Source organism: Gossypium arboreum, chromosome 10 (genome assembly GCF_025698485.1).
Source record: "Gossypium arboreum isolate Shixiya-1 chromosome 10, ASM2569848v2, whole genome shotgun sequence".
NCBI lineage: Eukaryota > Viridiplantae > Streptophyta > Magnoliopsida > Malvales > Malvaceae > Gossypium > Gossypium arboreum.
In genome coordinates this window covers 112,168,255-112,192,695 of record NC_069079.1, presented here as the reverse complement: position 1 = coordinate 112,192,695, position 24,441 = coordinate 112,168,255, and the positions used below count along the sequence as shown (strand labels likewise).

Here is a 24,441-nt window from a genome sequence, read left to right as displayed (position 1 = left end):
GTAGCAATCCAGGCCATCCATTTGCTTCTGGTGTTACACTGGCTAAGCTTGCTGCTGTTACGATGGATGAGCAAGGAAATGAGACCTTTGATACCAGTGGTGCTCTGGATAAGTTGCGTAAGGTTAGCTCTGTTTTGTTTCCTACCATATTAGATTATGCTACTGTCCTTTTGAAACAGTTGAGACTTGAGAAGGGTATAAGTAATTTGATAAAAGACGTTAATGGTTAAACACTATGGTTGTTTCTTGATATAGAGGGTATTGCATCCAAATAGAGTGTGGCATCTAGATGCTTCTCAATTTCTCCTTGCTTTGAAGCTAATAATTATTCTTGGATTTCTCAAGAGAGGATGACGTGTGTTTGAATAAACAAAATTCCAGTTTGATAAATGCCGATCTGCTTTTCAAGTCTGATGGCAAAAGATTAATTTTCTGATGTTTCAAATTTTGTGTTGTATGTATGCATGGAACTTTCACTTGAATTCGAAACAAGTATATGAATCAATTAATGTATGATTGGGGCTCCTTGAAGTTGTGAAGTTAAATGCATTATTATTATTTGAAATTAGAGAATATAGTTTCCATGATGATGATACGAGTCTTCTTGAATTTAGACTTTCGTTAACCCTCATTGGAACTGAATTTTATCAGTAAATTTTGGGGTTAGAAAAACATTGAGTTGATGAGAGATTTGTTTGTCTTTTCTTTGAGTTCTTGCAACCTCTGATGCTCGGGACTCGGCAAAATGACAGCCATGCCCATGTCGGCACGACACAACACGGGATATGGGTCGGATCTGTCAGACTTTTGTGACTGGGTGAGAAGTGAAGAAGAAGAAGAAAAGAAAAAAAGTAGAAGAACTGGGTGGGGTGAAAGAGAAAAAAGAAGATTGGAATCTTGGAATCCAAGAAAGAATATGAAAACCGAAAAAATAACCTTTAAAAAAGGCTGGAAAAGTAAAAAGATAATTAAACAAAAGGTAAAAAAGTAAAGTTAAAAAGAAAAGGTAAAATGTTGAAAAACCTATATATTGATTTTGGGTCTTTATTTATTTTGTATATGAAAGCCCAAAATATTTTTAATTGAATGTATAAATTAATTCCAAATAATATATTATTATACTTTAAGTAATATTATATTTTTCCAAAATTATTTATAATTGATAATGGTTGAAAAAATTGTTTAATTAAATATTATATATTTAAATACATATAAAATGAGTCCCTGTATCTGTATTTTCTACTCGGATCCTTTTGTGCCAGATCCCTGAGTCTTGAGTTTAACTCGATTGACGAGTCAAACCCTTAGACACGTACCTGTATCCAACACCCGTTCCCGAGGTTGAGCAACATAGCTTGCAACTGAATTCAAAGCCATGATTTGTGAGTTGGATGTCATACCATATTGGGGAGGACAATTTGTGAAAACTAGGTTGTGGAAGTGGCTGGATGATGGCATGGTCTAAACAACTCCACTTACATGCCAAACTGAAGATTTATTTTAAAAATTTCACATTTAATTGAATGGGAGAAGATGGGTCTATGCTCCTTTTGAACTTTTGAGTTTTTATGCTTTCCCTTTTAGGTTTCTTTTGTTGATTTGTCAATAATTGCTACTGCTGCCTTTTGTTTTTGAATGACATGCAAAATATTCTTGCTAATGCCTGTGAAGTTTGTGCTCAGTCTTTGCAACTGGAGAGGCTTGCTATGTATCATGATTCAGATAAACTGCCTTGGAAGATGGATAAGAAATGGGAAGATCTTAGTCCCAAAGAGTGGATTGAGGTTTGGCTCTTATGTTGCGTTATAATCACATTCACTCCCATAGTTCCATAATTTTTGTTGTGTTAGCGTGATGATGATTAACTGAAACATTCACTAAATTTTAAATGTCTCATCTTGCTAAATTGTTGTATATACAGGTATTTGAAGATGGTATCAATGAACCTGCCACTGGATGTGAAGTGGTGTCGAAGTGGGCTATGAATCGCAATTACTTGGTGTCACCAATCAATGGAGTACTTAAGTATCACAGGCTTGGCAATCAAGAAAGAAATGATCCAAGTATTCCTTTTGAGAAGGCTTCTCTTGTCCTAAGTGATGTCTCCTTAACCATCACTGAGGTCCTATACTTATTCTTTTTCCATATATATAGTATGTATTTACTTAATATCCCATTTCCTTTATTCCCTAGAGAATAAGATAGATCTAAAGTTCAGTCTTCTTTGCATCTCCAACCAAGAAACAATAAGGGAAATGCTTCTTCTAATCAAGTCTTGAAATTAACCTTTTTTCCCTTTCTACAGGCACAATATCATGATTGGATAAAACTTGTTGAAGTTATTTCAAGATATAGGACATATATTGAAATTTCCCATTTAAGACCCATGGTGCCAGTTTCAAAGGAGTCTTATTTCTTGTGGTGGCGATATGCAGCTCAGGCTGCATTGCAGCAGAGGAAAATGTGGTATGGAGTAATCCTTATATAAATATTTGCATTTGATAATTACTCTGAAGAGTACCTTGTCTGATAATCTGAAGATTTACACTTGAATTCAACCTTTTTCTTTGGGATTACTTGTCTCTTTTCCATCATCTGTGTGAATAAATGTATCCTCCCATTAAAATTATAAATGTATCCTCCCATTAAAATTTATCTTTATTTCAGTATTCGGTTCTCGTGGGATCGAATTTCACATATGTGCAAGCTTCGTCGGCGTTATGTTCACTTGTATGCCAGTTTGCTACAACAGTCATCAAATGTTGACAAGTCAGAAGTTAGAGACATTGAGAAAGATCTTGACTCAAAAGTAATTCTTCTATGGAGGTAAGAATGTTTAGCTTTGCCTAAACTCTCTGCTCCCCCTCTTTGAAATAAAGCACAACTTGGTCATTGCTTGGACAAATGAGCTGCATGCTGGACGTCCCAATCTTTTACTAGTTCTGGGAAGACATGGTTTAGTTTAGTTGAGGTATTGTTTGGTAACTACTGCACAAATTTACTTAAGCTCAAGTGGAAACTAGATAGGTTTGCTTATTGTGAGCCATCATGATCATGCATAATTTTAGTAGTTAGTACATGAAGTTATAGTCTTGCAGGCTGATAACTTTAGGTTTGTTTTAGGTAATTAGTTTTCAAAGTCCTGTATTAGTTTCAACTAGCTATTTGGTGTATGATGTCAGTAGTAACCTCCACTGCTAAGGATGAAACATCCATAGATTCTGACTGCTTTTGTGATTGCTACATGAACGTTCTTGTCATTTAGCCGTATTTATACATCTTTATCTCATTGACAATGGAAAGATTTTTAGCTTAATGATTTTAAGGAATTAGATGATAAACTAGCAGTCATGTTCTTGCCATCTAGCCGTATTTATGCTTCTGTATCTCTTTGAAAATGAAAAGAATTCTAGCTTAATAATTTAAAGAAATTAGATGATAGTGAAACCAGCGGTCATGTTTTCTGCTTTGAAAGTTGGACTTGGCTCCAGTTGCTATGTACCAGTACATGTCCTACTATAGTATGGATATGCATTTGGAATGGATGGACATGTATCAGATGCCTCCAGATACACCAGCGAAGTTGTTAACAAATGATGTTAGACTAGGGACAGATATGGTCAGTCAAGATACAGAACCTATCATGGCTTACTAAGGAGAGAGAAGCGCACTATTATGAATGTCTTCTCTTGGCCATAATTTTTCATTATGTTCAAATACTTGCTAGGATTAGAAGTTGTTGGATTACCATATTTGTTCTATTTATATGATGAATTATTATTCAAATATTGAATAGACTGCTCTAGGTATATATATAGATGCATATATGTATATACATATTTATGCGAATCTGTTTTTAAAAGTGATTGAGGATATTAATGTACAACATAGTTCCACGATGTTGCTTCTTCATTGGTCAAATGTTTAACATTTTCCATTTCTGCTTGGACCAATTAGGTTACTTGCACATGCAAAGGTTGAATCTGTAAAGTCAAAGGAAGCAGCTGAACGGAGAAGGCTTAAGAAGAAAAGTTGGTATTCATCAATATGGTATGTGGAAATATGAAAAGATTAACTTGGTTTTGGTTATGATTTTGTTTTTAGTTTTCCCCCCAAACATTAACTTCTACAAATTGTATTTACCTATAATCTCAGGCGCACACAATCTGAAGATGCATCTGATGGGGAGGCTTTGGATGGATCACAGTTAACAGATGAAGGACTGAGTAAAGAAGAGTGGGAGGCAATCAATAAGTTACTCAGTTACCAGCCAGCTGAGGACTTGATGTCACATTCAGGGAAGGACTTGCAAAGTATGATCCGGTTTATGGCTACTGTATCTATTAGTCAAGCTGCTGCGAGGATCATCAATATAAATCAGACAGAGATTATTTGTGGTAGATTTGAACAACTTCATGTGTCTGCGAAGTTTAAACATCGCAGTACCCATTGTGATGTAAGGTTAAGATTCTATGGTTTGTCAGCCCCTGAAGGTTCGATTGCTCAGGTTTGTTTGCTTTGCATGTTTGAGCTGTTTCATTCTAAAAGATACTTAGTTGATGATAACCAAAGATTTAAAATGAATACCAGGGAGAAGTTTATACTAACCTTTTTTTTAAATATGGCTTTAATAGATTCAAACTCTATGCTATTGCCAGATTGGATGATGATATAATGACATGCATTGCCTTATCTTGGGTTTGTCTGCAGAGTGTCTGCAGTGAGAAAAAGGTGAATGCGTTAACTGCTAGTTTTGTCCACTCACCAGTGGGAGAGAATGTTGATTGGAGGTTGTCAGCTACAATTTCCCCCTGTCATGTTACGGTAATTTCTTTGATCCTAGAAGGAAAAGAGGATGGGTTGTTCAGCATCAATTTACAAATGGACACCTATCCTGACTTGTGTTTTGCATCTTGTACTATAGATAGTATCTTGTTGATCTGTCAACTATGATAATGCTTTTCAATGATCTCCAAAATTGGCTCCAAGCCTTTTTGCTTAGGAGGACAACAACTAGTATAAGGTAGGAATAATCCCATAGATTTATAGAATCTCTCATCTTGGATCGAGGAAAGACAAAATGTTGCAATGAAAAGGGTAGTGCCTGACGGATATGAAAGGTCTAGCTGAATGCAGGCTGAGTGACATGGTTTGTGTTCAAATCCCATTGGGGGTAATGGAGCAAACTTGGTAACCCTACTAGATTTTGTGAGGCCTTCTCTGGAGGCCCTTAACCTTCCAAGCTATGAAAATGTCATTCTAATTCTGGTTGAAATTATGAAGTTCCTGGTCTTTGTTGTCAACTATTTTGCTCCCCCGGATATTTTATACAGTATTTTTCCTTGTTCAAATCCATCATTTGCACTTCATCTGTTAACATTCGGCAAGTGATCCTTTATTTACTTTCTCTGCTCTCTTTTAGTTAGTTTTATCACCTCTTAGCAGATGAGGCTGGATAAATTCTTATGGCTTTTTGCAGATTTTGAAGGAAAGTTGTGATCGCTTTTTTGAGTTTGTGAAGAGGAGTAATGCAGTTAGTCCAACTGTTGCTTTGGAAACTGCCACTGCATTGCAGGTAATGACATTAATAGAACTAGAAGTTTACACATCCACTATGTGGGTTAAAAAAAGATAAAAGTTAAAAAGAACTGAGAAAAATAGTTTAAGAACAGGAATTTACGATAACTATAAAAATAAGGGGTTGTTTTCTCAAAACAAATTATTCAAAATATGCTTAAGTTTGATATTATATCTTTTATTATATTTTATGATATAATTTGGATTTTGTGTCAATGCATGGCGTCACTTGACTAAATGATACCAAACTCAGTCAGTCTCAGTCACTTTGTAGAATAATGAGCATAGAAACAACTTCTTTTATCCTTTGTGCTGATAATTATTTAAAACCAATGGTAGACGAAGATTGAAAAAGTGACTCGTCGAGCACAGGAGCAGCTTCAAACAGTGTTAGAGGAACAAAGCAGGTTAAATGCTTGTTTCTACTTTCAATTGTGTTCTTCATATCTCATTTGTTTGCTCATTTTATTGGTGCTTTTTTTTTACTTGATATTATGTTTTAAGCTGTTTTATCTTATTTGATATACATTCTGTTGAAAAGGGCTTGAAGTTGAGGAACATGTCTATGAAATAATTGTTTATTAAGGGTTGGCTATGTTATTCATGTCAGTACTGGTCATGTTGCTTGGAGGTTGCTATGCCATTATATAAACTTGATGCAAGTGAGGCTAAGGTTCATATGATTGAAGTGAAAACTAAATTGATGCATGGTTTGGTATTGTTGTGTTGACCCTGTATCTATTGAAATATTTTGGGCATTCAAAATGACATGAAGTCAATGTCAGTGTAGTTTGGTAAAAAGGATATGTAAATATAAAACAATATTAAACTAGCTAAACAATGAAAAGGAAGGTAACTAGGTTTTGTGCAGTTATAATTATTGCTCTAAAACAGAACGGTCTTTTAAAATTCCCCCAAAAGTGGAGTATTCCCATGTCCTTTTTAGGCATACCCTCTCTCTGTCTCTCTCCCTCCTTGACAAGCTTGGATTGACATTTGAATTTTTTTTTCAGCAAACTTTGAGATGCTGGATGGTTCATTCTTAATTTCTGTTCATTATTTATTGTCATGAAGGGTAAATAATTGAGTTTATGTTTTGGACCAATGCTTGGTTTATTAGTTTGTTACGTCTTGTTTTCTTGATTTTAAGCTTGGATTACACAGCAGAAAAATTTCTGTTTGGTAGAATTCAAGTTGTTATCTTGGGAAATAACTTAGAGTAACTATTGCAATGCTGGATTTTATTTCTTTTTCCTAGTTTCAGCTTAAGAGAAAAAGCATGATAACTTTTATATGGTTATTTACTTTTCTGCTTTGTTTCTCAGATTTGCTCTGGACATTGATCTTGATGCTCCAAAAGTTAGGATTCCTCTAAGGACACGTGGCTCTTCCAAATGTCAGAGCCATTTTCTTTTGGATTTTGGTCATTTTACATTGCATACCATGGTACGTGTATTAATTAGTGACCTCTCAAATTGCCATTAATTAAATTTATTTGCCTAAACAGTTAATCATTATGGCAGGAGAGTCAGTCTGATGAACAGAGGCAGAATATCTATTCTCGCGTGTACATATCTGGAAGGGATATTACTGCTTTTTTTACAGATTGTGGTTCTGATTGCCAGAGCTGCACTTCTGTTGAACCGAATTCTAGCAATCGATCAATGGTGATGTCTCCTGGGTTGGAGAAGTTCGGCAATTTCTATTCTCTCATTGATAAGTGCGGGATGGCAGTAGTTGTTGATCAGGTATGATTTATCTATTTTTGGTTGCAGCAAGTAAAACCTATCACTAGATCATTTTCATTTTGAATTTCTTGAATTACTCAAATAATTTCTACTTGTGTATTGGTACTGCAGATTAAAGTTCCTCGCGTAAATTACCCGTCGACCCATGTGTCTGTTCAAGTGCCGAATCTTGGCATTCACTTTTCACCAGAAAGATACTGCCGACTTATGGAACTGTTAGACATATTATATGTTGCTATGGATCCTTGTGGTCATCCTGGTGGTGTTGATTTCCAAGCTGGGGTGACTCCTTGGAGTGCTGCAGATCTTGCTACTGATGCCAAAATCCTAGTTTGGCGGGTTTGGTTTTAACTCCATTGTAAAAGCGAGTTCTAGAATTGGTACTTTGTCCATATGCACCTGATTTTAACCATGATTAACTTTGTTGGTTTAGGGTATTGGAAACTCTGTTGCTTCATGGCAGCCCTGTTTTATTGTGTTATCTGGATTCTATCTTTATGTCTTGGAATCTGAAAAATCTCAGAACTACTCGCGGTACTTGAGGTGTGGGCCCTTCCTTATCTCTTTGCCTTTGTTCATTTCCTAATTGGTGGTTAATGTAGGATAGTAGTTTTTGGTCTCTGTCTTCTTGAATTTTCACTGATTTACCTTTTCTATTTGATAGTCCCTGTGGTATTTTTAGGAAATCTAATCTATATTTAATTTTTGGAACCCTGCAGCATGGCTGGAAGACAGGTGCATGAGGTTCCATCAACAAATATTGGTGGGTCTCCATTTTGTATTGCTGTGGGTCCAAGAGGGATGGACACTAAGAAGGTGAGCCATTTAATCTTGCAAACAAAGTGATCTTTCATTGCTAGTATGGTGTCTTATTCTAATTCTTCTAGATTTTTAAGTTCATGGGTTAAGGATCGAGTCACCGGGCAATTCACGGGAAAACCATCTTGGATTGATAAAGCTTTAGCCTTATTTCAGTTCCTATCATGTGAAGAACCTATGATTATTAATAAATAGATCTTGTCGAAGGGAGATCCTAACCTTAGAACTCATCAAAGAGAGCTGCTAACCTTAGACTTATTAGAAAGAGAGAGTATAGGGCTTTATTCTTGTAGACTAAAAAGCTAAAATTAACTTGTAGAATAAGAAACTAAAATTATGTACTTCTAATTGGAGTAAAGTACTTAACGAATTATTCTAATTAGGAATATTGCTAAAATAAAGTTGTTTATCTTCTTTCCATCTTTGGTGCTTTTGACTTCTTGACACACTCATGTTAAGTTGTGATTGCTTCGAATATCTGCTAGCCTGTTCATTCATGGTAACCTGCAAAATAACATTCTAGTCACTAGTTATTAAAACTCACAGATTCTCAGTTATCTCCCTGGCATTTATCAGTTTTCATGAAATTCTACCATTTCTTTAAACCTTAAACCTCAAGTATTTAACTTGATAGCGAGAATTGGTAATGATTAACTTCGTTACCCGGACTTGGCTTTTTGGGGTGCCGTACCTGTGTTGACATGATCTGACATGGGGTACGGATCAGATCCGTCGAAAAAAGGTGGACACGGCTGTGGGTTATATCTGAGAAGAGGAGAAAAACTTTGATTTGCTGAAATGAAGGGAAAAGATAAACAGGGTAGAAGGTGACGATGATAGAAGAAAGAGAAAAAAAAAAACGTTTGAAATAAATCAATAAATAATAGGGATAATAAATGCCATATGACTTTTTGCCTTCATAACGGAGAATAATATATAAAAATAATGTCAGGCACAATTTTTGGTGAAGGTCAGCGAGAAAAAAAGTAAAAAGGAAACTAGGAAGGTGGAGAGTCTGGCAGGGGAAAAAAGTAAAATAAAAGAGAAAGTAAAAGAATATGGGTATAGTATTAAACCAATTAGACCATATATAATATCATAAAAACCTTTAAAAGCATTAAAAAGAGATTTGATATTTTAAAAATTCAACATTAAAATCATTAATTTGGTTTTTTAAAATTAAAAATGGGTATTATAAAAAATCCACCCTAAGTATCCGTGTCCGAATTTTGGACAGTGTCCCCGTGTCAGAAATTTTACCACTTCACGAATCTGACCCTTAGATCCTTACCTGTGTACGACACCCATGTCCCGAGTCATGTTAACATAGATGATTAACGAATTATGTATCAATTTCCAGTTCAGAACAAGTGATCAATTTTGATTGGAAATGATATACAAGGAAATGAGGAGGTATGAAGTTCAATTCTACTGTCCTTTCTTGGAAAAAGTTCATTGTATGTTGCCACTATTTTACACTTAAGAATTTGTGGTACATTTCATTTTCTTTTTGGTTGTCACTAAATAGTTTCCTCAATAACTAGCATGTCTTTTGGTAGTAAAGATTAATTCATAATCAGTATCTACAGAAGAAATAGGGTCTAATTTGACTATTAAAGATGGTAAAAAAAAGGGAGTATTTAAGAAGTATTAAACATCAAGAGTCAAGGCCACAGGAAGCACCGGTTTAGGTCATAAGATTACTATACGTTCATAAGTGCTTCATGGAAGGAGATTTTCTGGTGTGTACTGGTTTCTCACATTATAGGAGGGGATTCTTATATTAAATATTGCCATTATATCAGGTAAAAATATTTATTCATTATCTAAGGTAAGCTTAATAGTTATGATGCTTTTACAAACCAGATGGAATTGGTATTTATTTATCTATAAGGAAAAGCATTACGTTTTTTTTCTTAATTTTGATTAGGTAAAACAAACACTCTTGATTTTATATAAAGCAAACTGTTAAATTATACTTTATGGTGTTGTACTTTTGCATGGGCTTGAATAATAATTTCTTTCCTTGTTTCAAATATGAGTGTCTTTTCCAGGCTTTAGAGTCTTCAGGTACCTGGGTTATTGAATTCCGAGGGGAGGAAGAAAAGATAACTTGGTTGAGAGGACTTATACGAGCCACATATCAAGCTTCTGTATGGCGATGATATAAAGTTTCCTTTTCATTCTTTTTATTTATTTATTTTCATTTGGTTTTGATTATTTCATATTCATGTAGGCTCCTCCATCTGTTGATATACTTGGAGAAACAAGTGATGGTATAAGTGAATCTGATGATCCTCAAACAAGAAATTCAAAAGCAGCAGACCTTGTTATTAATGGGGCAGTTGTGGAGACAAAGTTATACATATATGGAAAGGTTATGGTTATACAATTCTTAAAAACTTGATGGATTTCTGGCTAGAACTTACTTTAGATATTTAACCAATGTCTTCGTTTTAATGTCTCTTAAAATATTTACTTATTGAGCAATCAAATTTTACACCATTTTGCAGACAGGAGAGGGTGTTGGTGAGAAACTAGAAGAGCAACTGATTCTTGAGGTTCTTGCTAGTGGTGGAAAGGTTTGCAACTTTCTGTTGCTATTTGGTGCTAAACCAATTTGGAAATGTTAATATGAACAATTGCTGTGATATTTTAAGCTGGAAAGCAACTCAAATTTTTAAAATTTTGTACTTTATTTTAAAAATCTGTTTCTTCTCTGTTTTCCAGTTCTTCATCATGGCATGCATGTGTAGCATTAAAATATTTTGAGAAAATTAGGTTTATTGTATTTATTTTCTAGGTTGCTGCATCTTTGAACTGTACTGATGATTGAAGAACCCAGCCTATTCCTACCATCCCTTCGGATATGATAAAGATGAAACTTAATTTAGTAAAACTTCCTGCAAATTTATTTACAATAATTTGGAGGAGATCTCTTCTTTTGGTAATGTAAAACTGGAAACAGTAGCAGTAAACATCCTGTCATCTTGCTTGCAAGTAACTCTTACTGAGATGGGAGGTGCCACTGACATCTATGTCTGAACCCTATTGTTCTGAGAATCTCAGTCATAGTGCTCCTGTTATCCTGTGGTAGAATTGCAGTGGAACCATTTTTTTTTCATTTCAAACTCTGACGTGGATATTTTGTATGTTTCATTGGTGACTTATAGCTTACCATCATACTTGAAAAGGGGTTCTATTTGTCTATCTCTACAAATTTCTAATCTGGAATATGCTCTTCTGGTTCTCTCTTTTTTTGAAAAAGGTTTTCTCTTTTATGTCATGGAGTAGGGATATTTATCTTGTACATAAATCATGTTTTCTAGGTTAAAGATTTGAACATACCATTTAGGCAATATAACTGTAAATTCTGTCTCAGCCAATCATCATAGAGTTCAATACATCAGCTTTGTTTGTGGTATTATGCAAATTGGGCTTGCCAGTTCCGTCTCACCTTGGCATCAGTCTTCTCTTACCCTTATTGATCGCATACAAAGAAACAAAAACTTCTTGAAGATTGTCATGAATGAGGTGCTTATATGTGTTGTCAAATTCCACTCATGGGATTGGAAAGAGATATATCCAAATGATTACTTGTATACATATCTAGTCTTGTGAGAAAGCACTATAACATTAAAACTAGATGTTTTCAGTAAATGAAATACCAGTAATCTCCATATAGGGAGTTAGCTTTCTGTATGCTCCAAAAATAGATCAAGTGACTGGTTATTTCTTTCAACATTCTCAAATAAATATTCTTGCGTATTTCTTCTATTCTGTAAAAATAAATATAGTTCAGTGTTCTCAAACAAATAGAAGATATCGTGCGTGTGCTTTCTATATGATTTATTTTACTGAGGGTGGGTATGTCTGCTTGCCTTTTGGTATCTCCAGCAGAATTACCATTCTGCTAGTTTCTTATTTAGATTTTTTACTGCTGTATACTGTTCTCTCTCATTAAATCTTTTATTTGTTTATTTCAACCCCAAGTAACTATATTTAATTCCATTGAGTTACCTATTCGTCTATTTGTTGCTATTACCTATTCAGCAATATCTTTTTACAGGTGACAATGATTAGTTTGGGGAGTGACCTATTGTTGAAGACAAAGCTGCATTCTTTGAAAATAAAGGATGAGCTTCAAGGTCGTCTGTCAGGCAATCCACAGTACTTGGCCTGCTCTGTGCTGAAAAATGACACTTCACTTCAATCCCATCAATTTTGTGGTTCACAAGGAAACCAGATGTCTGAGTTGCACCTAGATGATGATGATACTTTCAAGGATGCTCTGCCTGAATTTATGTCTCTGACTGATCCTGGTGCTCTCTCACAATATATGGATATGCAGGATGCTTCTGGGTTTGAGTCTTCTGAAGTGTTAAATCATGAAAACAGTTTGTTACAAGGAAAGAGACTTTCTGGAGAGATATTTTATGAAGCTCAAGGTGGTGATGATTTGGATTTTGTATGTGTTACTTTCTCAAAGAGGGGTTCTGGTTCACCTTTTTATGATGGCATTGACACACAGGTATTTAGAATATGCATCATTGACATCCATTAAATTTCCTTCACTTGACTGAATTACACAGCTAATTGGTTCAATTGAAATTATCAGATGAGCATTCGCATGTCCAAGCTGGAATTTTTTTGTAACAGACAAACTCTAGTTGCTTTGATAGGGTTTGGCTTGGATTTAGGCTCTATGAGCTATCCAGCAACTGTTATGGATGTACATGAAACATTGGATGATAAATCTTTGATGAATAAAGAAAAGGCTGAAGAAAGTGGTCGTGTTGATGGGTTGCTGGGGCATGGTAAAGCTCGTGTTGTATTCTATTTGAACATGAATGTTGATAGTGTCACTGTGTTTCTTAACAAGGAGGATGGATCTCAGTTGGCAATGTTTGTGCAAGAAAGTTTCCTGTTAGATCTTAAGGTGAAGATAACATCTTGTTAATCACCTAATAATGTTTGTCTCTAATGGTTTCTCTTTTGCAATTTGAATTTGATTCTCATATTTTATTTTGATTTTGTTACATCTATAAACTCCGGGTCAGCTCAACTGTGGTTTTAAATTTCTTGTGCATATCTTACTTAGGATTTGGTTTCATAATTTTCTACTTTCTGACTATTTTTTAAAAACTTTTCCTACTAAGGTCCATCCGGCATCCCTTTCTATTGAAGGTACATTGGGAAATTTGAGACTTCGTGATATGTCACTTGGAACAGATAACTGCTTAGGTTGGCTATGTGATATACGTAATCCAGGGGTTGAATCCCTTATAAAGGTACATTGATGTTTATGCTGATATACGTTTGCTGGCATATGAGGCATTTAGATTACTTTTGATTGTATACATGTTTGCTGATTTCACATTTTCCTTTTTTCAGTTCAAATTCAATTCGTTCAGTGCTGGAGATGATGATTATGAAGGGTATGATTACAGCTTGTTTGGGCGACTTTCTGCCGTTCGAATTGTTTTCCTCTATAGGTTTATTCAGGAGGTATGCTGGGATACAGTTTGAATTGTATTCAGTTTTAGCATTCGCACATTAAGTTATGGTTAACATTTTAACATTTGAAGTTCTTGTATTCACAAATAGCCAACATTTGATCATTTTTGTGTTGCACTAAGTCTAGTTGTTCGCTTATTCTTTAGACTATTCCCACCTTTCTTGTTCTTATCACAGTGTTTGTTATTTTGTATCTATAAATGACTGGAAACGTGGTTCTGCAGATAACAGTTTATTTTATGGAGCTTGCCACCCCACATACTGAAGAAGTAATAAAACTTGTTGATAAAGTTGGCGATTTTGAGTGGTTAATTCAGAAATCCGAAATTGATGGGACTACTGCTTTGAAGCTGGATCTCACACTTGACACTCCTATAATTATAGTTCCAAGGAATTCACTGAGCAGAGAGTAAGTTTATACTCCGTCAGCTCTTGTTATTATTTAGTACTCATTTGGTTAGCCAACTTCTCTAAAATTTTGCATTAAACAGTTTTGAGATTGTATAGTAAAGATCGAGAACTGCTTTCCTTGTATCCATTTAGTTTATGCTTGAATGTTAGCAATTCACATGAGTGTAAATTTACATGGCATATAGCTTACTATTTCTGTCAATATGATCAATGTTTTCTTGAACTGTAACTTCTGAAAAATGTTTCAACTTTTAATTAGCACAGTTAACATAAGTAGCATATTTCTAGGTTTGCATCTGTTTGCAAAGTTCTTTCTGTTTGTTTCTTTTTCAATGTCTTTAGCCTTGTTCCTGTTTCCTCTACTTATTCTTCGTAGACTTTTTGGGGATAAGATGCTTTGTTTATCCAAGTATAAGCAAAACTGTTTGCTGCATTTATGAACTGGTAAAAAAAAAAAACACTATGAAATGGTTACAGAATCACCCAATATGCTGTCAAAAACCTGCACATTACGTTAATTATCCGATCCCCAATTAACAAAAATCTTATAGGAACAAGTCTGAATTTGCACTGAGCTGAGTATCCATCTTGAACTTTAATTTTGATCTGAATGAATATCTGGAAACTGCCTTCCTTGCTTCCCATGTAACCAAAAGTTCTGTTCCTGCCAATAAATTTAGATATAGGACTTCCTAGCAAATGCTGGAATAGGATACTTTTTAATTAGAAATTGAACTTCCCAAGATGTTTATATTACTGAATTGTGTGAATAATATTAATATATTTTCTTTTTGCAGCTTCATTCAACTTGATGTGGGTCTGCTAAAGGTCACTAATGAAATAACTTGGCATGGATTTCCTGAAAAAGACCCTTTAGCTGTTCATCTTGATGTTCTTCATGCTGAGGTATATTGCTTATGTTTATGCAGTGTCTCAACTTTGAGTATTAAGTTATGGTTGAAATTGTGTTAAATTTGCAGATTCTTGGAGTAAACATGTACGTGGGAATTGATGGTTGTATTGGTAAACCACTGATTCGTGAAGGCAGAGGGCTCGATGTTTATGTTAGACGGAGTTTGAGGGATGTTTTCAGAAAAGTCCCATCATTTGCTTTGGAAGTTAAGGTAATCTTTGAACTTGAAATTTTGGTGTTCTATAATTGTTAAAGTACTATAGTGGCTGCTCCATTTTGTTAGGTTGATATAGTGGGTAATATTGTGCGCATGCTAGTTAGTTGTTCCTTCATACTGAAAACTGTGGAAACTACATCTTGCATTTAAGTCTTTTCCCCTTTTATCATTTTTACCCCTTAATAATGGCTGCAAACCTTTGCACTGGGTTAGATTCAAGTTCTTGCTGTTGATACTTGTGCACAGTTACCCTATGAAAAACACGTTGGTGGCATATGGGTCCTTCAAATTGAAGTTGGAAACCCAAAAATTAATCTTTTGTTTAGCGATTATATGAATACATAATAGACTGTCTTACACTGCCTAACTGGTTTCAGTTTTAGCACTATTAAGCACTATGACTGAACATGGACATTTCTCAGTTGTTTTCTTTTAGAACTCTCATTTTCCTATACTTTGTAATGCATTAATGGAGGCTGCATTGTTCCAAATATAATTTTTTTTCATTATATCTTGTCATATATCAGGGGGTGTATCCCTTGCTCACTTTTTCTTAATTTTTAACTCTTAATAGTATTTAGTTTCATTTCATAAGTTCATATTATATGAAATCTGGCTTTGTTGGATTGGAGTACCTTGCTAGTGATTCCTTTTTACAATAAAATTCTTCAGTTAGTTCCTTTTGATGCTATTCTCTGCAGGTTGATTTTTTGCATGGTGTAATGTCTGATAAAGAATATGATGTTATTCTGAATTGTACAACTATGAATTTCAATGAAACCCCAAATCTGCCTCCAAGTTTCCGTGGCGGCAAATCTGGTTCTAAAGATACAATGAGGCTACTGGTTGATAAGGTCAACATGAATAGTCAGATGCTTCTATCACGTAGTGTAACTACTGTGGCAGTTGAAGTCAATTATGCATTGTTGGAATTGTGTAATGGCATTCATGAGGAATCACCTTTAGCTCGTATAGCTGTGAGTATTGATATTTATTTACTATTTTTATTGCTATTGTTTGTTTTTGAGGCTAGATATTTTATTTTCTTGTTTAATGTTTTGCTCTTGACTAAGCATGTATTGTTTGTAATAAGTAAAAAGACAATAGCCTTGATTGGATATTTTTAATTAATTTGAAGTTTTATGCCTTCACTTACACATACTCTTGCTTTTTTCTAGCTAGAAGGTCTTTGGGTATCATACCGAATGACTTCATTATCAGAAACAGATTTGTATGTGACTATCCCGACCTTTTCTGTTCTGGATATCCGCTTCAATACAAAGGCTGAAATGAGACTCATGCTTGGATCTTCTGCTGATGCTTCCAAACAAGCTTCCAATGGAAACTTTCCACATTTATTAAACAAGCGTAGCTCGAGCAGAGTGAATTCTGAAGCTGGTTTTGAAAATGTACCCATTTCAACGATGTTCTTAATGGATTACAGATGGCGACTATCCTCCCAATCATTTGTGCTTCGAGTTCAGCAGCCTCGAGTACTTGTTGTGCCGGATTTCCTTCTTGCTTTGGGTGAGTTTTTTGTACCAGCATTGGGGGCAATAACTGGAAGGGAAGAAACAATGGACCCGAAGAATGATCCAATAAGCAAAAATAATAGCATCGTGCTTTCTGATAGTATTTATAAACAGGAAGATGATGTTGTGCACTTGTCATCAAGCAGACAGTTGGTTGCCGATACCCATGGCATTTATGAGTATATATATGATGGTTGTGGAAAGACTATCATTTTAAGTGAAGAGAATGATGCAAAGGAGTCTCACTCTACAAGTTTTCGTCCTATTGTTATCATTGGATGTGGTAAGAGGTTGCGATTTGTCAACGTGAAAATTGAGGTATTTGTGCTTCTAAACTTTGTGTTTTGTTTGATATTGTTCAGCTTCTTTGCATAAATGAATATGCCAATGAGAAATGTCAGACATGAACTGGAAATATTTCTGAGTATAAGTGTTCGAATGTCTGTTTTGTATTTTTTTTGTCATCATATAAAATAGGCAACCACATAATCATTATGAATAATGTCCAATGCATTTCACAACTAATTCTAAATGATCACACTAAAATGTTAATAGTTCCAGCTAATGGTCAACACCTGCGTGGCCAGGATATTTGTGGGCATTGGCAAAGTGATCTTAGCTATCACTTCTCATTTGGTTATTTCCTTGGCATACCTATTAAGTATGAAATTGGTGAATTTTACATACTGGAAAATATAGTTTGGCTTCAAGAATATGTTCTAAAAGTGATATAATGCGGAATACTGTTCCCTGTATAATGAAAGGTTATTATGGCTTGTCTTATGGTTGAGTTATTCATTGAATGCTGTCATACTCTCTATAAAGAGCAAATTTTATATGTTATGTTTTTGTTATTGAGTATTTGATGGTCATGATCGTGAATTTCTGTCATGTAACTATTATCAGAATTGTCTTTATTTTATAAGCTTCTTGATTGTATTTTTAAAAATATCTCCATCAGAATGGTTCACTTTTGAGAAAGCATACGTACTTGAGCAATGATAGCAGCTATTCAGTCTCACCAGAAGATGATGTTGATATATTGTTGATGGATAATTTAAGTTCTGATGGAGACAAGAAGAATGTAGATAGTATGGAGCTAATAAACGCTTCAAAGGCTTCTTCAGATTTAGAAGACAACCAGAATTCTGTGGAGAGTTTCACTTTTGAAGCTCAGGTATGTATAAATCCTTAAAAAGTTGCATATTTTAGATAATCCTTTAAGGTGGAGTTTTTAAAGTGAAAAACCTATAGTTGTTGGCTTTTCGCATTAAAGCCTATATTGTTATTCAGATTTTCCTGCTCACTACTCTGGTTTCACTTTGCTGCCAGCATGTACTTTCCACCCTGACCCTCTTCTAAAATAATGGATTTTATGATCCTTTTATTTGGTTTTATGCTAGATTTTGTGTTCTTTGAAGTCAATAATTAAAATAGATAAGTTTTTCTCTCGAATATTCTGAAGGGATTGTGGCAGTCTAAATTTCAAGCTGTTGAACGTTTTATAACGTATTTAGCATATTTTGTGCTCCTCTTGGTTTCACTCTGTAAATTGAATGTTACTAAAATATCAAATCGTTTTTTTGGGACATGGTTTTGGAACATTGTTGTACCTTATTAATATTTCTTGCTATGCTGAAATGAGGCAGTTAATGGGAAAGATTTCCAATAATTAGCATCTGCATATATCTTATATTGTTTTGTCTACTCTCTGCTGCAATCTTGATTCTATCAACTTTTTCAACTGTTGCTTCAAAGTTTGAACGTGCTCCTTTCCTGAATCCTGTCTCTGGTGCTGCAAAATGAAATAGATTGTTAGGAAACTAAATGAAACATATACTAACTTGATAAAATATGCCTTGGAATGAGATATGCATTTCATAATAATTATGTAAACTGCTCCTCCTCAGGAAGAGCGGCAGTGTTTTACGGAAAGCTCCTTGCTTGCTTATGCATATGGAGCTGAGTTTGACCAAATGTCAGCATGTCTGTATTTGTGAAAGTTTGCATTTATAGTCCACTGGCAGTGTGGGCTTGCTGTCTACCTAGTTTTAACATCGAGCTTTATTTAAGACCTTTCGTAATTGTCCTTGCTGTTGCTGTAGTTCTCAGCACAATGGTTCTTGCATTATATAAGCATTGTATTATCAAGAGTTGACAAATAGGGATCTAGAAGTGGTTCATTCATTGGTTTGAAACTTTGGAAAACATTTATATTACTTGGCTAATTGGGATCCATCTCTCATCATTCCCGAAATCTTTTTTTTTTCTGATTTGACAATACCTGATTAAACCCTCTCATCTGTGGTTAGGTTGTTTCTCCAGAGTTTACCTTCTTTGATGGTACAAAGTCTTACTTGGATGATTCGTCTTACGGTGAAAAGCTTTTACGTGCAAAAATGGACTTGAACTTCATGTAAGAGTTGCACCAGATCTTGTTTCTATATTTTTGTATATTCTCATGGTTATTTTCATTTTGCTGGTGTGTGATAAGAGGCAGCAAATGATTTCTCAGAGGATTTTTTCTTTCTGGTACGAGAAAAATAAAGTAGGAGCGTTTGGTTTTTAAGTTACGAATAAAATTGACATAAAATATAGTTGCAGTGAAGATTTGATATATGGTTGCAACATGATCTAAGCCACAGAAAATTTGCTCTCTCTCTCTCTGTCCATCCCTCCCTCTCTCTCTCTTAACATGTACGCTTGTCTGTGACGTTAGATAGGTTGATAAGGATATGTGTATGTGACTAGCCCATAATATGCGTATGCATGTCTTTATTTACCCACGTATGGATGGAATCCATGCAATCGTATATCTTATGTCTGTGTATGTATTGGTTCCTTACTGTTTGTGGAACATTAATATGGAAATCAAACTAGTACACATCGATGTTATTATTCTTTATATTGACATTTTGGTCAGTTTGAGTTTTATGCTAGCTTAAAAGAGAAGTAACTGTATTACAATCTTATTTATTTTTCCTTAACAGAACATAACATGTAAGTTATGTGCAATATCTTGTGTGGAACTATTAATATACATGACTAATGATAGGTCCTATTTACTTGAATGTTGTTATGCTATTCAGTAACTTCTCTCTGTTGGTTCTTGTTAGTCTCTATATTAGTGTAAGCATTCTCTCTCTCTCTCTTTTTATATTTTTCCGTTCTATTTTTCTGAATGTTCATGTTTATTTCCATACATGGTTTTTGAACAATATCCTTTTGGCATTTTAATAAAAATCAAGCTTTTGGTCAGAATAATGTAAATGTTTTCACTTGTATATTTATCTTATGAATAGGTATGCATCAAAGGAGAACGATACCTGGATTCGTGCTCTGGTGAAGGATCTGACTGTTGAGGCTGGTTCTGGTCTTATCATTTTGGATCCACTGGATATCTCGGGGGGATATACTTCCATCAAAGACAAAACAAACATGTCTTTGATGTTAACTGATATTTGTATTCATCTTTCATTAGGTGCAATTTCTCTTATACTTAACCTACTGAACCAAGCAACTGCAGCATTACAGTTTGGAAATGCAATTCCTCTAGCTCCTTGCATCAATTTTGACAGAATTTGGGTGTCGCCTAAAGGTTTTCTTCAATTTAGTTGAAATAGTATGATGCTTTATCTTAATTATTTTTTTTAACATTTTTTTTTTGGTTTTCTCTCTGTCTTGTTTTAATTTGTCTGCAGAAAATGGATCCCATAACAATCTTACTATTTGGAGGCCACAGGCTCCAGCAAACTATGTTATATTGGGGGATTGTGTGACATCTAGGTAAAAGATGATTTTCCATGTTTCAACCATGGCATATATCCAAATTAAAACGAAATCCTGGTCTATGCTGTTAACTCCTATCTTTATGGGAATGATGTACGGGCTTTTTTCTGAGGATGAGTTGGGTGTTTAATGGGCTGTGTTTTTGTTTTTAGGCTGAATATCTGTCTTTGGGTCTTTTTTGATTTCTGGGGAAATGTTTTTTGGCTGAGATAGATTATGACTGGGAAGTGGGGCTAGGAAGATGTCTTTGAAGAGAGTATTTATTTTTCTTTTTGATATTTTAAGATGGAAATGCTTGACAGTTTTAGTATTATTTACTACGAGACTTAGGTTTAGTAAAATTTCAAGGTTTGGAACTAATATTAGTCTTCTCTTTGACATTAATGCTCTTCCATGTTTCTGTTGACTCTTCTTTTTCTTTTTCTTTAATATTTAATGGCTCTTTTTATTTCTGCACTTTGTTCTGGCTATTGCTTCTTTCACTGAGTTTACTTTTTGAAGAAAGATATTATCCAGCTTTCCTAAATGTAAATGGTGTTTTTAATGTAATTACTTGTATCTGCTACATTTATATTTTTTTCATTAATATCTTAAGCTTTTACTATTAATATGGTTTTCCTTCTATTGTTCTCTAGGCCAATTCCTCCTTCACAGGTTGTACTAGCAGTAAGTAATACATATGGCCGTGTGCGGAAGCCAGTGGGTTTTAATCTTATTGGCTCTCTCTCTCGTGTCCTTGGATTGGAAGGAAAGGATGGCCATTCTGATGTTGACAGTGACTGTTCCCTTTGGATGCCAGTTCCGCCCCCAGGGTATACTTCAATGGGTTGCATAGTAAATATAGGCAAACATCCACCACCAAATCATGCTGTATATTGCCTGCGCTCTGACCTTGTAACATCTACAACTTATTCAGAATGCATGATGATCATACCATCAAATCAGCATTTTGCTTCTGGATTTAGCATCTGGCGTTTGGACAATGTTATTGGATCATTTTCTGCCCATTCTTCAACCACATGCCCGTCCAGAGAAAATAGTACTGACCTGAGTCATCTACTACTCTGGAATTCAGCTTTGTCCTATGCATCTATTAAGGAATCTATTCCTGGGTTTGCTGTGGATAACGATCGTGCTAGTCAGAAAAAAGGTGACAAGAGCACTAGTTCATCTGGATGGAACATTCTCAGGTCAATATCAAAAGCAAGTAGTTGTTATCTGTCAACCCGTCACTTTGAGAGAATGTGGTGGGATGTAGGCAGTGAACATCGTAGACCGGTGTCAATTTGGCGGCCTATATCTCGTCGTGGTTATGCCACAGTGGGTGATTGCATTGTGGAAGGGTTAGTTCTCTTTATATTGGAATGTTTCTTTGTTAAGCTCTTTATCATAGATATCTTTTGGTCTCTTTATGAGTTTCTGTTGACATTTTCCATTGTATTTTTTCCCCCTTTTCCAGCTTAGAACCCCCTGCTCAGGGTTTGATCTTTAAGTCTGATGATCCAGAAATCTCTGCAAAGCCGGTAAAATTTATAAAAGTGGCCCAAATTACAGGGAAAGGTTTTGATGAAGTTTTCTTCTGGTACCCAATTGCTCCCCCTGGTTATGCTTCTTTGGGGTGTGTGGTTTCCAGAACAGATGAAACCCCATGCGTGGATTCTTTGTGCTGCCCAAGGATGGATCTTGTTAACCCAGCCAACATTCTTGAAATGCCAATTTCAAAATCTTCAACCTCAAAGGCATACCAGTGCTGGAGCCTTTGGAAAGTTGAAAATCAGGTAAATAGAATGCTCATTAAATTCAGTCCGTGATTGTCTATCATTTTTAAAAATGAAACAAATGTCTATTAAAAAATACGCTTTTTTATTGAAGCTCATATCTGATATAATCTTAGTCCATGGCTGTTTATTGTCTGAATTTTACTTGGAAGAAAAAAATAATAATAATGTTTTGCTTCCTGTTTCTCTGTAGGCTTGTACTTTTCTTGCATGCTCTGATACAAAAAAGCCATCAACACAGTTGGCTTACACTATTGGTGATTATGTGAAGCCGAAGACACGGGAAAACGTTACTGCTGAGATTAAACTAAGATACTTCTCTCTAACTGTTTTAGACAGTCTACATGGAATGGTATGTTTTCTAAACTAATGACCTGGGCCTTTTGACATGATTTGCCTTTTGTTTATGATGTATTTGTACTGTTTCAGATGACACCGCTATTTGATGTGACCATTGCTAATATCAAGTTGGCGACACACGGTCGGGTGGAGGCTATGAATGCAGTCCTTGTTGCTTCTATTGCTGCTTCAACCTTTAATACACAACTAGAAGCATGGGAGCCCTTGGTGGAGCCATTTGATGGCATATTCAAGTTTGTTTCTTCCTCATTCTAGTTACTATTTTTTCTCTAATGAGAGTGGCAAAAGTGCACAAGCTTTTAATGAGTTTGGTGTTCTTTATAATAATTATTTCTCTTTTTCCTTTTTAAGGTTCGAAACATATGATGCGGATGTGAATTCACCATCAAGACTTGGGAAGAGGATGCGCATTGCTGCCACCAACATTGTGAATGTAAATGTCAGTGCTGCAAATCTTGAAACTTTAGTAGGGACCATTCTATCATGGAGACGACAGTTAGAGCTTGAACAAAAAACGACCAAGCTGATTGAGGTCAATTGGAACTTGCATCTTGATTTTGGTTTAAGAAGATGCTGAGCTGATTTCTATACTGCGCCTTCAAACATCTGACTAGTTATTCTTTTTCAGGAGGCTCGTGCTCATTCTGGACATGATGAAGATATGGCCTTTTCTGCCCTGGATGAAGAGGATTTACAAACATTGACAGTAGAGAATAAGCTTGGTGATGATCTGTTCCTGAAAAGAATTGAGCAAGATTCAAATGTGGTTGACCAACTTCATCATGGTGACTGTGCTTCAGTTTGGATTCCTCCTCCAAGGTTCTCAGACAGGTTAAATGTTGCAGAGGAATCTAGGGAAGCACGCTATTCTGTTGCTGTGCAGATTCTTTTTGCCAAGGTTCTATTATGATTGATGCTTTTGCAACATAAGTTCTCTTTTTTTTTTTTCCTTTGAAGCTTAATTACTTGTAAACAGAAATATGACCCGGTATATTTGGCAGGGTTTACCTTTAATCAATGATGGTAATAGCCATAACTTCTTTTGTGTTTTGCGCCTTGTCGTTGATGGTCAAGCAACAGATCAGCAAAAACTTTTCCCTCAGAGTGCGAGGACAAGATGTGTGAAGCCCTTAGTTTCAGACATGGAGTATCAAAATAAAGGCATTGCAAAGTGGAACGAAATTTTCATATTCGAAGTTCCTCGAAAGGTCTGTTTTGTTTTTGTTGTTTTTGCTTATTGACTGTTACAATAGGCATGGTTTAGTTTGTGGTCTTCAGTAAAAATTGCTAATATATTCGTATTGTTCTGGAATTAAGGTATGTTAGCTAATTAAGAGTAGTAAAATATTCCGTCATAGCAAAATGTCACGTTATGATAGGCATAATTAAGGGAAATCTGCAATGTGGTTCTGTTTCGCGAGAGCTGGTAAGCACTAGCTATTAATTTCCCAATTGCTAAGGTATTTTTGCATGTGCTGTTGTAGGGGGCTGCAAAATTGGAGGTGGAGGTAACAAACCTTTCAGCAAAAGCTGGTAAAGGTATGTTTTATTGGTGTATGAACTTGAGTTAAAATGGAATTGACGTAAAACCAGATAGTGTATTTTTTTTTTCTGGTTTTTGTTGCTTGTGGTGCTAAATCTGTCTCTTATATTTTTATGAGTTGATGCCTCTTGCATTTATTTTCATGTATATTTTGGTAACAAGAACACTATTTATATAGCCATAGAAATTTGTATGATGATTTTTTCTATTAATTATAGTGTGGTTCACTTGTTATTC

At 35.1% G+C, this 24,441-nt stretch overlaps 1 protein-coding gene across 2 annotated transcripts in view; it reads left to right on the top strand.

The window, feature by feature from the left end:
- Positions 1 to 24,441, top strand: part of LOC108488884 (uncharacterized) — a 38,695-nt gene that overhangs the window by 3,120 nt on the left and 11,134 nt on the right. Inside the window, exons 8-46 of one of the 2 annotated variants that reach the window (XM_017793162.2) lie at positions 5 to 122; positions 1,683 to 1,784; positions 1,922 to 2,122; positions 2,306 to 2,466; positions 2,668 to 2,826; positions 3,958 to 4,050; positions 4,156 to 4,507; positions 4,711 to 4,824; positions 5,480 to 5,575; positions 5,917 to 5,984; positions 6,903 to 7,023; positions 7,101 to 7,325; positions 7,437 to 7,664; positions 7,759 to 7,868; positions 8,045 to 8,141; positions 10,199 to 10,297; positions 10,381 to 10,521; positions 10,658 to 10,726; positions 12,214 to 12,675; positions 12,763 to 13,083; positions 13,304 to 13,435; positions 13,539 to 13,652; positions 13,886 to 14,070; positions 14,870 to 14,978; positions 15,053 to 15,196; positions 15,904 to 16,179; positions 16,381 to 17,052; positions 17,696 to 17,911; positions 19,047 to 19,150; positions 20,037 to 20,332; positions 20,436 to 20,520; positions 21,159 to 21,866; positions 21,983 to 22,301; positions 22,495 to 22,653; positions 22,731 to 22,894; positions 23,013 to 23,193; positions 23,290 to 23,559; positions 23,663 to 23,869; positions 24,146 to 24,200. In XM_017793162.2, the coding sequence (XP_017648651.1) occupies positions 5 to 122; positions 1,683 to 1,784; positions 1,922 to 2,122; positions 2,306 to 2,466; positions 2,668 to 2,826; positions 3,958 to 4,050; positions 4,156 to 4,507; positions 4,711 to 4,824; positions 5,480 to 5,575; positions 5,917 to 5,984; positions 6,903 to 7,023; positions 7,101 to 7,325; positions 7,437 to 7,664; positions 7,759 to 7,868; positions 8,045 to 8,141; positions 10,199 to 10,297; positions 10,381 to 10,521; positions 10,658 to 10,726; positions 12,214 to 12,675; positions 12,763 to 13,083; positions 13,304 to 13,435; positions 13,539 to 13,652; positions 13,886 to 14,070; positions 14,870 to 14,978; positions 15,053 to 15,196; positions 15,904 to 16,179; positions 16,381 to 17,052; positions 17,696 to 17,911; positions 19,047 to 19,150; positions 20,037 to 20,332; positions 20,436 to 20,520; positions 21,159 to 21,866; positions 21,983 to 22,301; positions 22,495 to 22,653; positions 22,731 to 22,894; positions 23,013 to 23,193; positions 23,290 to 23,559; positions 23,663 to 23,869; positions 24,146 to 24,200 (7,733 nt within the window). Of the gene's footprint in view, positions 1 to 4; positions 123 to 1,682; positions 1,785 to 1,921; positions 2,123 to 2,305; positions 2,467 to 2,667; positions 2,827 to 3,957; positions 4,051 to 4,155; positions 4,508 to 4,710; positions 4,825 to 5,479; positions 5,576 to 5,916; positions 5,985 to 6,902; positions 7,024 to 7,100; positions 7,326 to 7,436; positions 7,665 to 7,758; positions 7,869 to 8,044; positions 8,142 to 10,186; positions 10,298 to 10,380; positions 10,522 to 10,657; positions 10,727 to 12,213; positions 12,676 to 12,762; positions 13,084 to 13,303; positions 13,436 to 13,538; positions 13,653 to 13,885; positions 14,071 to 14,869; positions 14,979 to 15,052; positions 15,197 to 15,903; positions 16,180 to 16,380; positions 17,053 to 17,695; positions 17,912 to 19,046; positions 19,151 to 20,036; positions 20,333 to 20,435; positions 20,521 to 21,158; positions 21,867 to 21,982; positions 22,302 to 22,494; positions 22,654 to 22,730; positions 22,895 to 23,012; positions 23,194 to 23,289; positions 23,560 to 23,662; positions 23,870 to 24,145; positions 24,201 to 24,441 lie in introns of both variants that reach the window. The other variant, XM_053020168.1, reaches the window with a different exon arrangement.